This window comes from Saccoglossus kowalevskii, chromosome 7 (assembly GCF_978046115.1).
Source record: "Saccoglossus kowalevskii chromosome 7, keSacKowa6.1, whole genome shotgun sequence".
In the NCBI taxonomy this organism is placed as follows: domain Eukaryota; kingdom Metazoa; phylum Hemichordata; class Enteropneusta; family Harrimaniidae; genus Saccoglossus; species Saccoglossus kowalevskii.
Window position 1 is genome coordinate 39856070 of NC_140647.1, and position 17980 is coordinate 39874049.

General features: G+C 33.3%; 1 protein-coding gene across 1 annotated transcript in view; it reads right to left on the reverse strand.

Annotated features, from left to right (window-relative positions):
* Positions 1-15997, reverse strand: part of LOC100379063 (tRNA wybutosine-synthesizing protein 2 homolog) — a 46569-nt gene extending 30572 nt beyond the window's left edge. The window contains exon 1 of the mRNA XM_006818601.3: positions 15709-15997. Within this exon, the coding sequence (XP_006818664.1) occupies positions 15709-15758 (50 nt within the window). The 5' untranslated portion in view covers positions 15759-15997. The remainder of the gene's footprint in view (positions 1-15708) is intronic.
* Between the last annotated feature and the right edge of the window lie 1983 nt (positions 15998-17980).

A 17980-nucleotide genomic window follows, 5' to 3' on the forward strand; every position in this document is an offset into this window, starting at 1 on the left:
ACACACTTGTATTTATGACATTCAAAGTAAAAGTAAACACATAGCAACAAACCATACAGTAATTAAAAATAACCTAAAACATTACTGGAACACATTAGGAAAAATGAATAAATCTTTGGTTGAAGATGAAAATGTTATTGAAAAAGTTAAAAGTATTAGGAAAAATACAATCCGCTGTGGAGAAGACTCTAATAATACTGCAGAAATTAATACAATTACAATGCGCTGTGGAGAAGACTCTAATAATACTGCAGAAATTAATACAATTACAATGCGCTGTGGAGAAGACTCTAATAATACTGCAGAAATTAATACAATTACAATGCGCTGTGGAGAAGACTCTAATAATACTGCAGAAATTAATACAATTACAATGCGCTGTGGAGAAGACTCTAATAATACTGCAGAAATTAATACAATTACAATGCGCTGTGGAGAAGACTCTAATAATACTGCAGAAATTAATACAATCACAATCCGCTGTGGAGAAGACTCTAATAATACTGCAGAAATTAATACAATTACAATGTGCTGTGGAGAAGACTCTAATAATACTGCAGAAATTAATACAATCACAATAAACCAAGACAATGTTAGAAATGCAATTAAATTCTGTAAAACTGGTAAAATGTGCGGCCCGATGACATCATCAATGAATTCATCATTACTGGCGGGGAGTAAGTTCAGTCTCTAACAATTCTTTTTCAATCATGTCTGAATAATAACAAAATTCCAAAAGATTGGAAACAAGGGGTTATAAAACCAATCCATAAGAAAGGTGACACAACAGATCTAAATAACTATAGAGGCATTACTCTAAACTCAGTTGTATTCAAAGTTTATGCAAAAATAATTGAAACAAAATTAAAGAAATTTGTTGAGGAAAATAATATACCGTACTAGGTGAGATTCAGAGTGGTTTTCGGAGGAATACTGTAGAATACTTTATTTTCGCTTGGAATTTATTTTCGCTATTTTCGTTGAAGGGATGATTCCGTGAAAATAAAATCCAGCGAATATACTTTTTTTCCTATATTTCACATTAAACTCATCAGAAATCAGTGAAAATAAATTCCATACAAAACGCCCAAAAAGCCTTTTCAGCGAAAATTAATTCCGGCGAAAATAAAGTATTCCACAGTAGGTGATGTGAAGACAACAGTTTTGCTCTCAAAAGTAATGTGTCACACCGTAAATCAATCAAAAAATTTACATATGTTGCTTTCCTTGATTTGTCGAAAGCTGAAAATGAAATAGAAATAGATTACTTTGAAACAACTGAAGGGGTTAAGCAAGGATGTGCATTAAGTCCCTTATTATTTTCAATATATATCAATGAATTTGCAAAAATGCTGCAGAAATAGGGGTGAAAATTGGAGAACAAGTAATCCCTGGACTTTTCTGGGCAGATAACGTTGTTCTCATTGCTAACAATGCAGTGGAATTACAAAACATGCTGAATATAGCAGATAAATTTGCAAAACAATGGAAACTAAGTTTTAACCAAACTAAATCTCAAATGATGTATTTTGGTAAGAAAATGCATAGAAAAGACACACTTTGGAAATTAGGAATTTTTTATTAGAAGAAACTAACACATATAAATATTTAGGCATTATCAAGTCATTCACAGTTCACTGAAATTTATAAGAAAGGATAAAACTAATAGCGTATTGTAAATCTATTATCAATCAACATAACAGTATGATAATGCCATTTATTAGCTACGGGTGTGGTTCTTGTGGTTCAATACCAATTTGGCAAATTGGCCAAAATTTATAAACAAAATACTTGTTTTTAATGGATTAGACCATGTTTATGGGACAGAAACACAAACTAACAAGCCATGCATGGCACAGTCCCCGTTATTTATTGAATATAAAATATATAGTTTTGTTTATAATAATATAGCTGGAATATAACCATGTCAGGAATATGATTGTTTAACATTAAAATGATTGACATTTGTATCTGATCGTCAAACAAGTACTTGTCCATATTGAGAGATATTGCTCTGGAACAGCATTAATTAAAACAAAATCAGCCATTTTGAATACATGTATATATCTATAACATGATGTATAACAAATACATAAAATTTGAACATAATCAGTCAGAGATATGGCTCTAGGAGCCCAATCATTAAAACAAAATGGCCGCCAGTCAGGCATTTTGAATCTTATCTGAAAAACAAAATTGTTTGCAGCAAGGTTCCATAATGTCTAATGCATACATGTATACAAGTTTCAACAAAATCCATCTGTAAACAGCTGAGAAATGCTTTATTTTGATGATTTTTCAGCACAAAAATGGCTGCCATTCAGTTATTTTGAATCAGATCGTGAAAACAAATTGATGTGCATATGTATAATATCATGTGTGATGTATGTGTGAAGTTTGATTTTGATTGGTCCAGGCATTTCTGAGATACAGGTTTGGACGCATACATGCACACACGCACAGAAGCACGGACGCACAAGGGTCAAAACATAATAAACAGTGGATCAAAAGCTGTTACAAAATAAGTGAAGAAAATGAACTGAAACATTTTACAGATAAAATAAACAACATGAAATCTCTTGAACACTATTGTTGGATCGAAAAAATAACAAAAAAGAAAATTATATTAAGGATCCCTATGATCATCATGGCATATCATTAATGTTTAAGGTTAGGTCACTGGATTTAGAAGAAAATAAACTACAATGGGTAAATTACAAAGGACATGGCATTTGTAAGTCGTGTCATGATGGCATAGAAGATTTATATCATTTCCTATTTTTATGCAATGCAACATTTTACTCTGATTTGATCAAAATAGTTTTTAATATTGAGGAATGCCGAATTGCCTTCTCTCAGTGGAGGGGGGGGGAAGGGGCTGAATTTCAAGTTTAATTTGCTTTTTGGTGACATTCCATGGAATATGAATTATGAATTGTGGGAGATTGTTATAAAGAGGTACGAAAATTTCTTAAACATCTTTGTAAACACAGAAATAAAAGTTGTATGAATTCACCATGAAATTTATTTTCCAAATTAATTTTTATTCAGTCTCAGTTATGTGTGATTTTTCTCTTTTCTTTTATCCCTTTTGTTTGCTCTTTTTGCCGTTCCATGGGGCTTAACACTGCCAGGTACCTCCCGGGAGCGAAATACAAGTGGTAAAAGGTTGTAAATGGTTACAGACATGCATGGCAATAGTTCGACTATTTCAGCGTAGTGGCATGGGCGACAAAACTGACTAACTTAACTCAGTTAAGGTTCAAGGCATATTTTTGAACATTTTTTGTTGTTGCATATTTTCAAATGTTGCAAGGTCGTATTTACACTAGTAAAACAAAATAGAAAAGTGCTAAATATTAATAAAAATGCGACAATAAACAGCTACGTGTGTCATTGTTTTTCTGAGGGCTTAACGACAAGACTAATTAAAATAGATTGACAGAGGGTTATGCAAATCACTGTCTCCTTCTCGTTGAAAGTTCTGCGCATGCTCCACTCAGTCATAACATCAACAACATGGCTGCCACTGGTGCTAACACATTTATATTGTAAAAGGTTTTTCGTAAAAAGAGAAAACCTGGTTCGCCAAAAAAACATAACGCATAAATGCAGCGGTACAGTTTGACCTAAAATTATCTGATGCTGGTTCATATTACAGAATTTTGGGCAATCTAGATACTTGTTATAAGTATAATGGTCAGAGTGTAGTAGATTATTTTATGGTCAATGAATTACTCATAAATAAACTAATTTTATTTAAAGTAGGTAATATATCTTATTTACTGGATCATTGTAGTATTTCTCTAATTATAAATCTGAAGACAACCACCAGTAAGGTTTGTAATATGAAACATAAGTTACAAAATTTAGTATGTCAACATTATGTCAACTAAACCTGACCTACAATGTAACAGTGGCAACAAATCACAAGGAGAGGAAGATCTACAATCATTCTTAAATAAGTTCAACATTACAGAGGAGAATGAAATCAAAGTCAAATTTAACAAATCCTCAGTGACCCTACAATCTAACAGTAAGCTGAAAGGAATATGGTTACAGTGCCTGAAGCTGGCTTATCTAGAACAAAGACATGTTTATAATGACAATAAAGAAGAGAAGACAACACAATTATGTCTAGTCGGGCAAAAATGGAAATACGGTAACAATCAAAGTCTACCACAATGGTACCTTATTAATCCGGGGTAATTCAAATACTGTGGAATACTTTATTTTCGCTGGAATTAATTTTCGCTGAAAAGGCTTTTAGGGCGTTTTGTATGGAATTTATTTTCACTGATTTTTGATAAGTTTAATGTGAAACATAGGAAAAAAAGTATATTCGCTGGATTTTATTTTCACTGAATCATCCCTTCAGCGAAAATAGTGAAAATAAATTCCAAGCGAAAATAAAGTATTCTACAGTATCTCATGGATAATGAATGAATGGACCATGCTACTCAAATACATTCAGGGTAAGCTGCAACTAAAAATAACATCTAACAAACAGATAGATTCTGAGAGAAGATATCCACAAAGAAATGTACAAAAGCCTCTGAAATACAGGGATGACATCTCTGAAATACAGGGATGACATCTCTGAAATACAGGGATGACATCTCTGATGACGATGAGGTTACATGTATGACAGACCAAACAAACACAAATGACATGCAATCTCCAAGTAAGGGTTCTAAGAAAACAAAGATGTTAACAACCACATAGTCCAAAGTGAAAGAAAATCATACAGTCACACCTACTGATAAAAAACAAAAGTCATCAACTAGTTATGCAGCCACACCACAAAGATCAGACTCTAAACTCAAACATCTAAACACATCGTCCAAAATTCCATGCTTGACATCAAGTTCACCTGCATTAAATAACAGAGGATCATTAGACAACAGTGAATTGGCAGCTACCCTGAGCCAGATGTTTAAAACTATCCAACAAATTGATGATAATTACTACACCATTATGAAATCCATGTCAGAAATGTGATTTTTTTAACATTAAAATGATTGACATTTGTATCTGATCGTCAAATAAGTACTTGTCCATATTGAGAGATACTGCTCTGGAACAGCATTCAAAATCAGCAATTTTGAATACATGTATATATATATATATATATATATATATATATAACATGATGTATAACGAATATATAAAATTTGAATATAATCACAAAGCATTTAAGATATATGGCTCTAGAAGCCCAATCATTATAACAAAATGGCTGCCATTCAGCCATTTTGAATCCAATCTAAAAAATAAAATGATGTGCATCAGGAACCTGTAATTTCTAATGTATGTTATAAGTTTGAACAAAATCCATCTATAAATGCAAGAAATGCTTGATATTTGAGGATTTTTTTAGCACAAAAATAGCCACCATTTGGCCACTTTGAATAGGATCGTCAAACCAATATATCTGTCTATCTATGACATGATGTATAATGAATATTTAAAATTTGAACATAATCAGTCAAAACAAGTCGGAGATATGGGTCTAGAAGCCCATTCATTAAAACAAAATGGCCGCCAGTCGGCCATTTTGAATGTTATCTGAAAAACAAAATTATTTGAATCAAGGTCCTATAATGTCTAATGTATATATCAAGTTTGAACAAAATTTATCTGCAAACAGCCGAGAAATGCTTGATTTTTATGATTTTTTAGCACAAAAATGTCCGCCATTCGGCCATCTTGAATCAGATCGTAAAACAAAATGATGTGCATCATGGTCCTATAATACCCAACTATATATAAGGTTTGAACATAATCCATCTCTAAACAGCCGGGAAATGCTTGATTTTGATGATTTTTTAGCACAAAAATGGCCACTAGAACCACATTCATTAGAACAAAATGGCCGCCAGTCGGTCCACATACGCACGCACGGACACGGAGGTCAAAACATAAGTCCCCGTTTTCAAACTGCGTCTGAACGGAGACTAGTAAACAAAATATTGGAAAACAAAGCAAGAAAAAATGAAGTATGTAAAATAGATGAAAGCACATCTTTAGTGAATGAAGATATTATGAAACTTAATAAAGAGACCACTGCAAACATGACCAGAATGGAGAAAAGTGTAAACTCTATGGAGAAATCAATAACCATCATCACAGCATCTCAAGAACAAACCCGCTCATGTATACAAAAACAACAAGAGGCAATATCAAAGATGCAACAAGAAAGCACATGTGTCCATCACCAGCTGAAAAAGAAAGAAAAAGAAATAGATATGCTACAATGTGAAAACCATAAATTACATCAAAAGATAACACAGCTGAAACCAAATCCGGTACAAGACATCCAGTCATACAACCCTTTTGATATTCTTACAACAGCGAAGAGTAACACCATTGCCAACCCATTCAAACAAAATGATGCTGAAACGGAATACAAAACAGAATACAAAACAGAAAAAACATGCAAACACTCATCATTGGTGACTCTATGCTTTAAAAACATTGATGTAAAGGGAGTGTACAGAAATACATTAGTGAAAACCTTACGAGGACGGAAAATAATAGACATTGATGCATACATCCAGGAAACAACTGAAGATGAGCTACAAAATGTAGTCATACATGCAGGCACAAACAATATAGCAGATAATGATACAGTGGATTCCTGTGTTGAAGACTTCACCACCATGATCAACAACATGAAAAACACCATTGCACCTCTGATTGGTGTGAATCGACATGCCAGGAGATATGACAGACTAAATTCTAGGTACAACAATGAACACAACACAAGATACCATAATGACAAGAGAACAGATCAGATCTATCAAAGACCACCATCAACATCCAATCAAACAGTGTTCACTCAAGACCCATCCTTCCATGCCAATAATCATTATACACTGTACCTACACCAATCGGTTAAGAGCATATGATCAAAGATCACATTCAGAACTTAAGATGTGTTACACAAGAAAACCAAAACACTATAAACAGATTGGAAAATGAGGACTCTCCATATCATAATAGAATGTACAGGGTATAAGCCAAAAAATAGAATATAATGACTTCATAAAATGCATAAAAAAACCATGATATAATAGGTCTTGGGGAAACCTGGCTGAACAAGGACTTTCTGAATACACTCAACATACCAGAATACTACAGTCACTCTATAATAAGAAGTAAACACACAGGTGGAGGACTATCCATACTAATAAACCAACAAATCAAGAAAGGAAACAAAATTGAAGACTGAAGACATGCTTTGGTGCAAGTTGAAGAAAGACTTTTTCAACTTAGAAGAGGATATCTATTTGTGCTATGTGCATCACCCACCAATGAATTCAAAACACTGCATGCCAGATTTCTTCACTAGACTAGAAAATAATATTGCAAACTATTCTCAACTTGGAAACACTATTATACTAGGAGATTTTAATGGTAGGACAGGGAGACTTGTTGACTTTATAGACAATAGTGATGAATTCACATCCTTACCACGTTATTTTCAAAATGATATCACTGATACATTCCGAAATAACAGAGATGTTATAAGTAATACGCAGGGTAAAACTTTGACAGACCTATGTAAAACTTTGACAGACCTATGTAAAACTTGTGAAGTTAAAATTCTGAATGGCAGAATACCAGGTGATTGTAGTGGTAACTTCACATGTTATCATTACAACGGGGCTAGTATGGTAGATTATGCAATAGCTGGATCTAAACTCATTGAGAAATTTCTGTACTTTAAAGTACATAATTTTACTTATATGTCAGACCACTGCCAGATTTCCTGCCTTCTTAGACTTGATAAAAACATTGAACTAGATAGAATTAGTACAAATACAAATACTCTAAATAATCTGCCAAATAGTAATATATGGGATGAACTATCAGTGTTTAATTATCATGATACCCTAGCCTCTAAAGCTATTCAAGATAAAATCAAAACCTTCCTAAATAATAATTACAATGAATATAAAGACATAAATAAAGCAGTGGATAATTTTAACTCAATAGTCACCAGTTCAGTTAATCAGGTATTTTGTAGGAAAAATAATAAAAATAACAATAACAAAATTTAAACCAAAGAATAACAAAAAATGGTTTGATAAGGAGTGTAAAATTCTCAAAAAAGATGTATCTGAAAACAGACAAACTACTTAATAAATTCCCTTATGACACTAAACTAAGAGAAGCATTTTTTGGCAAGAAAAAAAAATTCAAAAAAATGATTAAATACAAAAGAAAAAAGGAGGAAAATATAATCGTTAACAAATTAAAACAACTTAACAATAACAACCCTATAGAATTCTGGAAAATCATTAACAATTTAAGAGACTCAAATAAGAATCAGGATAATCCAATCTCACCAGAGAAATGGGTTGATTATTATAAAAAGTTAAACAGCAATGACAAGATGAATGACTTTCAAAATCAATCTAATCCAATTCCACCAAGAAAATGGAAAGAATTCTATGAACAATTAAATAATAATGCTACTGATAATAATAATACTCAGATAATAACATTTCAGCTATGGAAGAAAAAGAACATTTTAAAAATTATAATTTAAATAATGAGATATCTGAAAAAGAAATTAGGCTAGCCATTAAAAAACTAAAGAGTAAAAAATCATCAGGATATGACGGTTATTGCCCAGAATTATTTAAATATAGTTCAGACTTCTTAATTCAGCCACTACATAAATTATTTAATATAATCCTGGACTCAGGTATTTATCCAGATCTTTGGAATATTAGTATTATCTCTCATATTTTCAAGAAAGGAGACAAAACTGACCCAGAAAATTATAGAGGAATAGCTGTTTCTAGTTGCTCAGGTAAAACTTTCTGTAGTATAATTAACACTAGAATTAGTCAATATACTGAAGATAATAACATTATAAACAAGCCATGCATGGCACAGTCCCCGTTAGTTATCAAATTTAAGATATATAGTTTTGTTTATAGTAATATAGCTGGAATATAACCATGTCAGGAATATGATTTTTTAACATTAAAATGATTGACATTTGTATCTGATCTTCAAACAAGTACTTGTCCATATTTGGAGATATTGCTCTAGAACAGCATTCAAAATCAGCCATTTTGAATACATGTATATATATATAACATGATGTATAACTAATATATAAAATTTGAACACAAGTCATTGAAAATGACACACTCCCCGTTAAGTTCTCTTTGTGCTCGTCATATTAAAGCGGAGGGGTTGTCGCGAGCGTGTCCTTGAAACTTGAGCTCCAAGTGGCGTATACAACAGATTGTTTATTTACATCGAAACACGTGTTCCGTGTAGTAGTAATATGGCCAAAAATAAAAACAGCCGCTATTCGTCCATCTTTGATCTGATTATGAAACACACTGATATGTATGATGTATGTGCCAATACAAATGAAAATGGTAAATAAATTGTGGAAATATAGTAGTAAGGCCAAAAAGTCAGATGGCTGTCAATCGACCATCCTTGACCAGATTTTGAAACAAATTGTCATGAACATGCATCCTAACATGTATAAAGTACATGTATGTGCCACTTTTGAATGAAAACTTACAGAGCATGCATAAAGAGATACCGCATAAAAAAAACAAAAAAACAAGATGCCTGCCAGTTGACCATCTATGATCCAGTTGCGAAATAAATCGTCATGCACATGTATCCTAACATGTATAATCTATGTACCAAGTTTGAATGACAACTGACAAAGCATGTCCAAAATACAACATTTTCAAAAAACAAGATGGTTGCTAGTCGGCCATTTTGAATTGAATCGCTAAACCACTGCATGTGCATATGTCTCACATAAGGTACTAGGCACATGCAAAGAATGAACGGAATCGGCCCAAGGGAGTCTGAGATATGACTCCGAACGGACGCACGTATGCACATACGCACGAATGGAGACCGAATTATAAGTCCCCATTTTCGGACTTCGTCCGAACGGGGACTAAAAACATTTCTAGTTGCATTATGAACAATGGGGTTAGCTCTGGTTATTTTAATATCAATAGAGGCATTAGACAAGGAGATCCATTATCGCCTTACCCATTTTTGGTCGCAGTCAAACTTATGGGGATTGCAATTAGAAATGACAATGACATTAAAGGTATTCATATTCACAATGATGTAATCAAGTTGGCGCAATATGCGGATGATATCTCGTACAATGAAATGCGATCAAATAAATTGAATTTTCAAAAAAGAATCGTAGAAGCTGCCGGTTGTTTTAATATTTAGAGATCCAGAAACCTCATGCTTCTAGGAAGAATACAAATTGCCAAAACTTATATTGTCTCTAAATTCATGTTTCCCACCAATTTATTACATGTCCCAAACAATTATGTCAAACAAATGGAAAGCATTATTTTCTGTTTTATTTGGGCTAACAAAAACGAAAAGGTGCGTAGAGATATATTAAATCTGGATCTTGATGGGGGTGGTTTAAGAGCTCCGCACTTGCCAATTATGATTGCATCATCACAAATCATGTTGTTGAAACAACACTTTAGTGTCTTACCAGGATTGTTCATATCTCCACAATTATATGCATAAACATGGTGGTTTACAACTATTTTTATTATGTAATTATGACATTAAATATTATAAGGAACTACCAGTTTATTATACAGAAATGTTATTTTCTTGGTCACAAGCAAATTCCGGTAGCAAGTCTTGCTGTGTATGGAACAATAGAAATGTACTTATTAATAATAAGCCAATCTTCAACAGAAACATGATGCAAGCTGGAATATGGTATTTTCAAGATGTTTTACAGTAACGGCGTTATAGTTCCTTTTGAAATATGGGTACAAAAAGGAATTAAATTTAATAATTTGTGTCTTTGGGTTGCATTGATCAATATAGCAAAACCAACAAAAATTCTGCAGGCTAATGATCGACAAAGTATCCAACTAACATCTATGCATTCAAATCAAATTTACTGGAAACTTCTGGAAAAAGATATCCTAATTCTGGTGGTAGAATATGTAGCTATCTTAAAAATAAAAATATTACCTGGGATGAAATATTTCAGCTTCCACATGTAGTAGCAATAGATTCATACACGAAGGTTTTTTCAGTATAAAATTCTGCACAATTTTCTTGCTACCAATTATTGGTTACACAAATGGAAAATTAAAGATAGTGACAAGTGTAGTTTTTGCTATGTCCATAGTGAAACTGTTTTTCATATATTCTGTGATTGCACCCCTGTAAAATTGTTTTGGGCAGACTTTTTCGAATGGTGGAACAAAACTAGTAACATGCATTTACAGTTGACAAATGATATTAACATTACTGGATCCTCTAATCTTCAAAATATTTTGAATTACATTATAATCATTGCAAAACAATTTATATATGATTGTAGACAAGACGGAAAAGTATCCTCTTTCAGACTATTCATTTGTAAAATTAAAAACGTGTTTAATTTAGAAAAACGTCTTGACAGATTCAATGACAAAAGTGTCCTATTCAGAAACCGATGGGGACCACTATAAACGCAATACTTAGCGTATTAGTTTATATTTTTATAAGTAGCTGTTGGCATACAGCGTTGGCTGTTTTTGTTTTTGTTTTGTTTTTGTACTTGTCTATGTAAATTTATTAATAGATAATAGCAAAGATTTGTATTATAACATAAATAAGTTAACACATATTTTAGTGAGTGGTGGTGAATCTTCACTGAAGGTCATATCAGCATCCAAATGTAAACGCAAACATAAACCATGGTTTGATAAGACGTGTAGTGAACTACACAATGAAGTTAATCATTTAGGGAAAGTGATAAAAGCAAATCCAAAGAAATTAGACATGAGACAGGTATACTATAAGACCAAAAAAAAAACTGCGAAAAATGATTAAAAATGAACAAAAGTCTCAAATTATGAAAAAAATTGCTCATCTAAAAGACATAAATTGTAACAATAAAGACTTGTGGAATCTGATTAAGTCATTCAATAAGAAACAATTACGAAAACAAAGTATGGTAATTTGATAACTTCGGAATGCTGGTTTAATTTTTATAAAAAAACTGAATTCTACAAATGATCAAAACTATGATAACAAATCTGAAGGTTCAATTATAAAGAAATTAGAGGAATTAGAGAAGAAGAAAGGCAAAGTACACAACATGACACTGGATAAACCAATAGTGGAAAAGGATGTCAAAGAGGCAATTAAAACATTGAAAAATAGAAAAGCATGTGGATTTGACAAAATTTCAAACGAGATGATAAAATCCAGTTTCATGTACATTAAACACCATTTACTCAAAATATTTAGTACAGGGTGAAAAATACCCATTCCTTTGGCATAAAGGATATATTGTACCAATATATAAATCAGGTAACAAGGATGATCCTTCAAACTATAGAGGTATAACAATAAGGAGCTGTTTAGGAAAATGGTTTTCAATTATTCTGAATAACAGGCTAAACAAGTTCCTTAATGATTATAATATTATATCTAAATATCAAATTGGCTTTAAGAAAGACTGCAGGACCTCTGATCATGTATTTGTTCTCAAGTCTATTATGAATAACCATAACAAAATTAGAAAAAATGGCAAAATTATTAAAAAATCACAGCCACTTTATTAGTCTGTTGACAGTCCTCTGGCCTAATGTAATTGAGTTCCTAGACATTCGTTTGATGGGAAATGCAAACCATTTCACGCGAGGGACATTAGTCCAGAGACTGTTCCTTTCTGCAGGTTTCTAGTTGATATGAATAAATTATATTAACATAATGTATGCAAATTTATTCTGAATGATCCCCTGAATGCGTTGGTTGTTCACGTTAGTATGAACACAATGAAAACAGACACTCCAACCAAAATACAAAAGAAAACTATTAAATCGCCTAGAATCAAGGAAACAACGTGCATTGTTTCGGCAGTCAAATAGAAAATATAGAAAACCGGAGGAGACTGTTTCGCGGGATCAACAGAACTACGACATGTGAATTTGTTGTGGCAGAGACAATCGATCTACATCTTGCCAGTTCGTATGCGTGCAGAAAATGTGGACTGAGAGCGTCGACTCTGCATAAAAACATGGATAAGTTTAGGAAGAAATTTAAACAAACTAAGCGAGAGTTATTGGAAAGGTCGCAGGCATTTTCCTCTAAAAAAGTGGGGGATCCCTGGTTTCGTCGAAACAAGTTCTTTTTGACAAGTCGAATGTAAACATGACACGCTGATGAACACATCTCTCCCCTCTGTGTAGTTTGCGATAGCGTCTCACTGGTATTCTTTGTAAGAAGTATCATGGTAGTCTTAACGTTCCAGCATTTTTACAATGCTTTCGTCAAAAACTCCTGTGAAAAGTGTCGCGATCACGCATAGTACAGTCAAAACAAACTTAGTAGTAGCCAGCCATCCCTGACCCTTTTCACGATTGGCCACGATAAAATGATAGACATCTGCGTGACTATTCATTTGCATATGAAAGTACCCGGATCTGGTACGAAATCTTACCAGTGAATTGCAGAACAAGACAGTCGGTCGTGCCTAACAGCACTCCATACTTCCTGTCCCGGTACTCGCAATTTATTCACGCCTATTACTTTTATACACAATATTTATTAATAATAACAGATTAAGATTGGTACGACCCACTGTCGACAGTCTACCTCTTTATATGTGTTTTGTGAATTTGGCAAAAGCTTTTGATACAATTTGGAGGAATGAACTGTTTTACAAAATGTACAGAAATGGGGTGAGTGACAAGTTCTTCAAAGTCATCAACAGTATGTATAAGGAGTTAAAATCATGTGTTAGATTGGAAGATGGGTACACTAATTATTTTGAAAGTAGATTAGGCACTCGCCAAGGGTGTCCACTATTACCAACCTTATTCAACATACTTGTGAATGATTCACCAAGTGTTCTTATGAAAGATACAGCTGATTGCCCAATTTTGGGTAAGGAACCAATTCCATGCCTTATGTATGCTGATGACATAGTCATCCTATCAAAGACTAAATCTGGACTACAAAACTCCCTTTTTAAATTACAAAACTATTGTAAAAGCTGGAAATTAAATGTTAGTGTAAAGAAAACAAAAATTCTGATTATGAACAAAAAAATTGATAATTCAGAGAATTTCTATATTGATAATAAAAAGATACAGATTGAAAATCAATTATCATATTTAGGAATCAATTTTAACTCAAATATAGTACCTTCAAAACCTGCATTAAATCATTGACTCTGGATGCAACATATCAATATTTATGCCAATACCCAAATTAACACACTATGTTATTTATTTGACAGCATGGTAAAACCAGTTTCTATACATGTATATGGGAGTGAAATATGGGGTGCCTATACCATCAACAATTTCGAACACAAAAGGGACACTCAAATCAATCACAAATGACAATTTGGAATATGAAAAACTACATTTAAAATTCTGCAAGAATACATTAGAAGCTAGCTAGTCCACAGGAGAAGCTCAAACATTGCATCACGGGCGAATTAGGTCGATACCCCATACATTTGGAGATAATTAACAATGTGTTCTCCTACTGGGCAAAAATAGCAAATGGGAAGTCCCCGATTCTGACAAAGATAGCATAACAAAATGAACTGTATCTACACGAACAACGACAGAAATCATTTGTAAATTTTATAAAACACATGTTAGAAACACTTAAAGGCCCAATTCACTTGTATAGCCTATGACGCATCCTGTTTCAGCGGTCCAACATCACGTGACTTTGATTGACAGTAGTTAATTATTCTAGATTAGTAGTGTGTCCCTTTCCCCGGTTTGAGTTTTTGACTTTTATCCGCCAAAATCTCAGCTCGTACACTATTTATTGTCAGAAATACTACACACAGTCACTGCTGTGATATTCATAGTCGCATGCATCCACTTTGGCATGACATAATCGACCTGTAAGTTCGAGAAAACGCGATATTACCGGGGCTTGGCTGGAGCTGTTTACTACAGCGTGGCAAGCAAGGAAATAATTCCTATTGTTTAGGACCGTATTTATAGTATACCTGGGCCTTTAAGTGTAACAAACTCTGGGAAGCTAATAATCTAAATTCTAAAAACATTAAAAAAAAAATTTAAATTAAACTTAAAGATACATATAATAATGAATGGATGAAGCAACTTAATAAAAACAACAATCAAAATGTTGGCAGCAAATTAAAGACATACCTACTGGTAAAGAAAAATTACAAATTTGGTGTTTATCTTTAAAGTAATTTGAATTATAAAATAAGATCAGCAATTACAAAATTGAGAATTTCAAGCCATAACTTGCCAATTGAGAAAGGGCGGTACAATAATATCCATCAAAAACAAAGAATATGCAAATTGTGCGACTCATCTGAAGTGGGTGATGAAAAACACTATGTTATAGACTGTTCAAACTCAGATATTAAATCAAATAGAAACATTTTTTTTCACAATATTAGCTTTCCAGAATTTGAAAAACTAAATCAAGAATGTAAATTCATTTATTTGTTAAGTGCTTTGGATACTCATCTTATGATACCTTTCGCCAAATATGTTAATTCTATTTTAAATGTAGTTTAATAATAGTTGTATTTAGAGGCCATATACCGCCGTATTGTACTATATCGGTGTTGTGTCAATAAATTATTATTATTATTATATAAGTGCCCATGAACCTTGGTCTCATCCTTAATTATAAATACAGAATAAGATATGGAGATTATACCTTGTAGATTGGGCTAGTTTAGCATCAACTATAACAGCAAAACATGACATCTTCGTTGGAGTACCGAACTAGCGCTCATACATGGGCGCAGCCATTTTTATAAAATTACCCATAACCCCCAACTAACAACAAAGTTGAGAGATTGCCATAGTTATGGGCCGAACGAGTACAATGTGCAAGCTATAGCACAGAAAATATCACATCTTATAACCAAATATGTTGTGTTCCATTCGGGATTTCATTTATCCCGATTCCTAGAGAAGTCCGTATCCACCTTGACCTAACCACACCCGTCGATTTTGACCCTAGCTCATTCGGTTTCTAGTTCCCCGACCAAACAATTTTTTCCACAGCGTGAACCACCTGTTTAATCACAGGGAGCCCAGGAACTATAATCAACTGTAATACGGAGTTTTTATGAGCGCGGGGGGGGGGGGGGGTATCGGCTTGTATCTAGTGTAAGAAATAGACAAGGGATGAAGGCTCCAGCCAGCTCACATTTTTTAAACTCGAAAAAACAGACGAAAAGAATGAAAAATAAAATCTAAAAAAAATACCAGGTTGAAGAATATTAGTTGCTTTTTCAAATTTCGCCAAAGCCCTACCTACATTTTACCGATATCTGCAGAATAAATCAAGAAAACTACACTTTAACCGCCCATTGAGACTACTCATTTCTGTAATATAAATACATTTATATATTTTATTCCGTACAGACTACAGGACCTGACGTACACAGATATTAACATTATGATAGTAGAATTATAATTATTGAACTTATGCCAACAATAAAGCAAACAAAAAACATATACACAAAATTACAGACATTAAATAACGCTACACCGACGCACCCAAAACATATAAGTCCACGTCCCAGACTTCGCCGATAGGGGCCAAAAGGTAACTTTCATTTCAGCACAAAAGGCTTTTTATTTACAAGTAAATAGGACACTGCTTAAGAGGGGTTGTTCGTCGCGCTGCGCATGTGCGACATTTGTGTTGATAAACATTGATTTTCCCACAAGTATGAAGTTTGACCTGGGCTCGACTAATTACTAATTGCACTAATTACCAGCGATGACTTCTCCGATACCTTCCAATCACGTAAAAACATACCTAAGTAAAGCTTGATAACGCCTCAGTTAGTAATCGTTGATCTGTGCAACAGTCAAAGTCGCCATGTTTGTTTATATGAAACACATATATCTCGTGCATGCGTGGCGCGACGATTACCACCCTTTAAATTAATATCTAAGTGCGTTTAATAAATGTATAGTGAAAAAAAATGGATGAGTACAGTTCAGAAGTTCACAAAATATCAGCAGGCGATGGCGATCTTTAACATAATATTCAGGGATATATTCGTTTCTTAAGTTTTTGAAGCTTATATTATATTCGTCTTCTACGACTCTGTTGATACACAAAGCACATGTTCTTCCTATTTTGGGGTTATTGATACATTTATATTAATACATGTATTGATAATATTTTTAGTGAATGCGCAGATACACGTAACCTGGACAATGCACCCCGAAAGCTGTATTACTGACACAGAGTGGGTAAATTGTAGAATTTAAGGTTGTTTTGAATATTTTATATAGACCAAGTTTCAGATAATTGTCTATTTCACCATTCCATAGCTGAACGTCAATATCTCTACATCTCTGTTTAAACACCGAAATAAATGATATGTCCAACACCGAAATAAATGATATGTCCAACACCGAGATAAATGATATGTCCAACACTGAAATAAATGATATGTCCAGCACCGAGATAAATGATATGTCCAACACTGAAATTGACAGCAATCGCAATGTAACGATTAGAATTTATTTTGATGACGCGGATCATAGTGTCGAGATTTCACTGTGCAACGACAAATTTCACTTCTAACTGTGCTGGGTTACATACATTACATGATAGTTTAAATACTTATTTCCATAACTTGTGAAGTCCATCATTAACACCTGTAGCATTATCAAAAGCCCATACATGAAACATATTTAAACGAATACCATTCAATTCCACGAGACACACCAAAACAAAAGTGGTCTTTATTTAGAAAATGCGGTAATGTCGGTGGTCTATTAGTGAGCGCAATAAAAATATACAATGATTTGATACACACCTTGCCCTCTCTGTGAATCGTTGATACAAAAATAAAAAACCGAGATTCGAGACTTACGAACTAATAGAAGAAGATATTTATCATTGGCTCTGCTCGTTTTTGAGTAATTGCAGCCAACGTGTTCTTCTTAGGGCACCATGT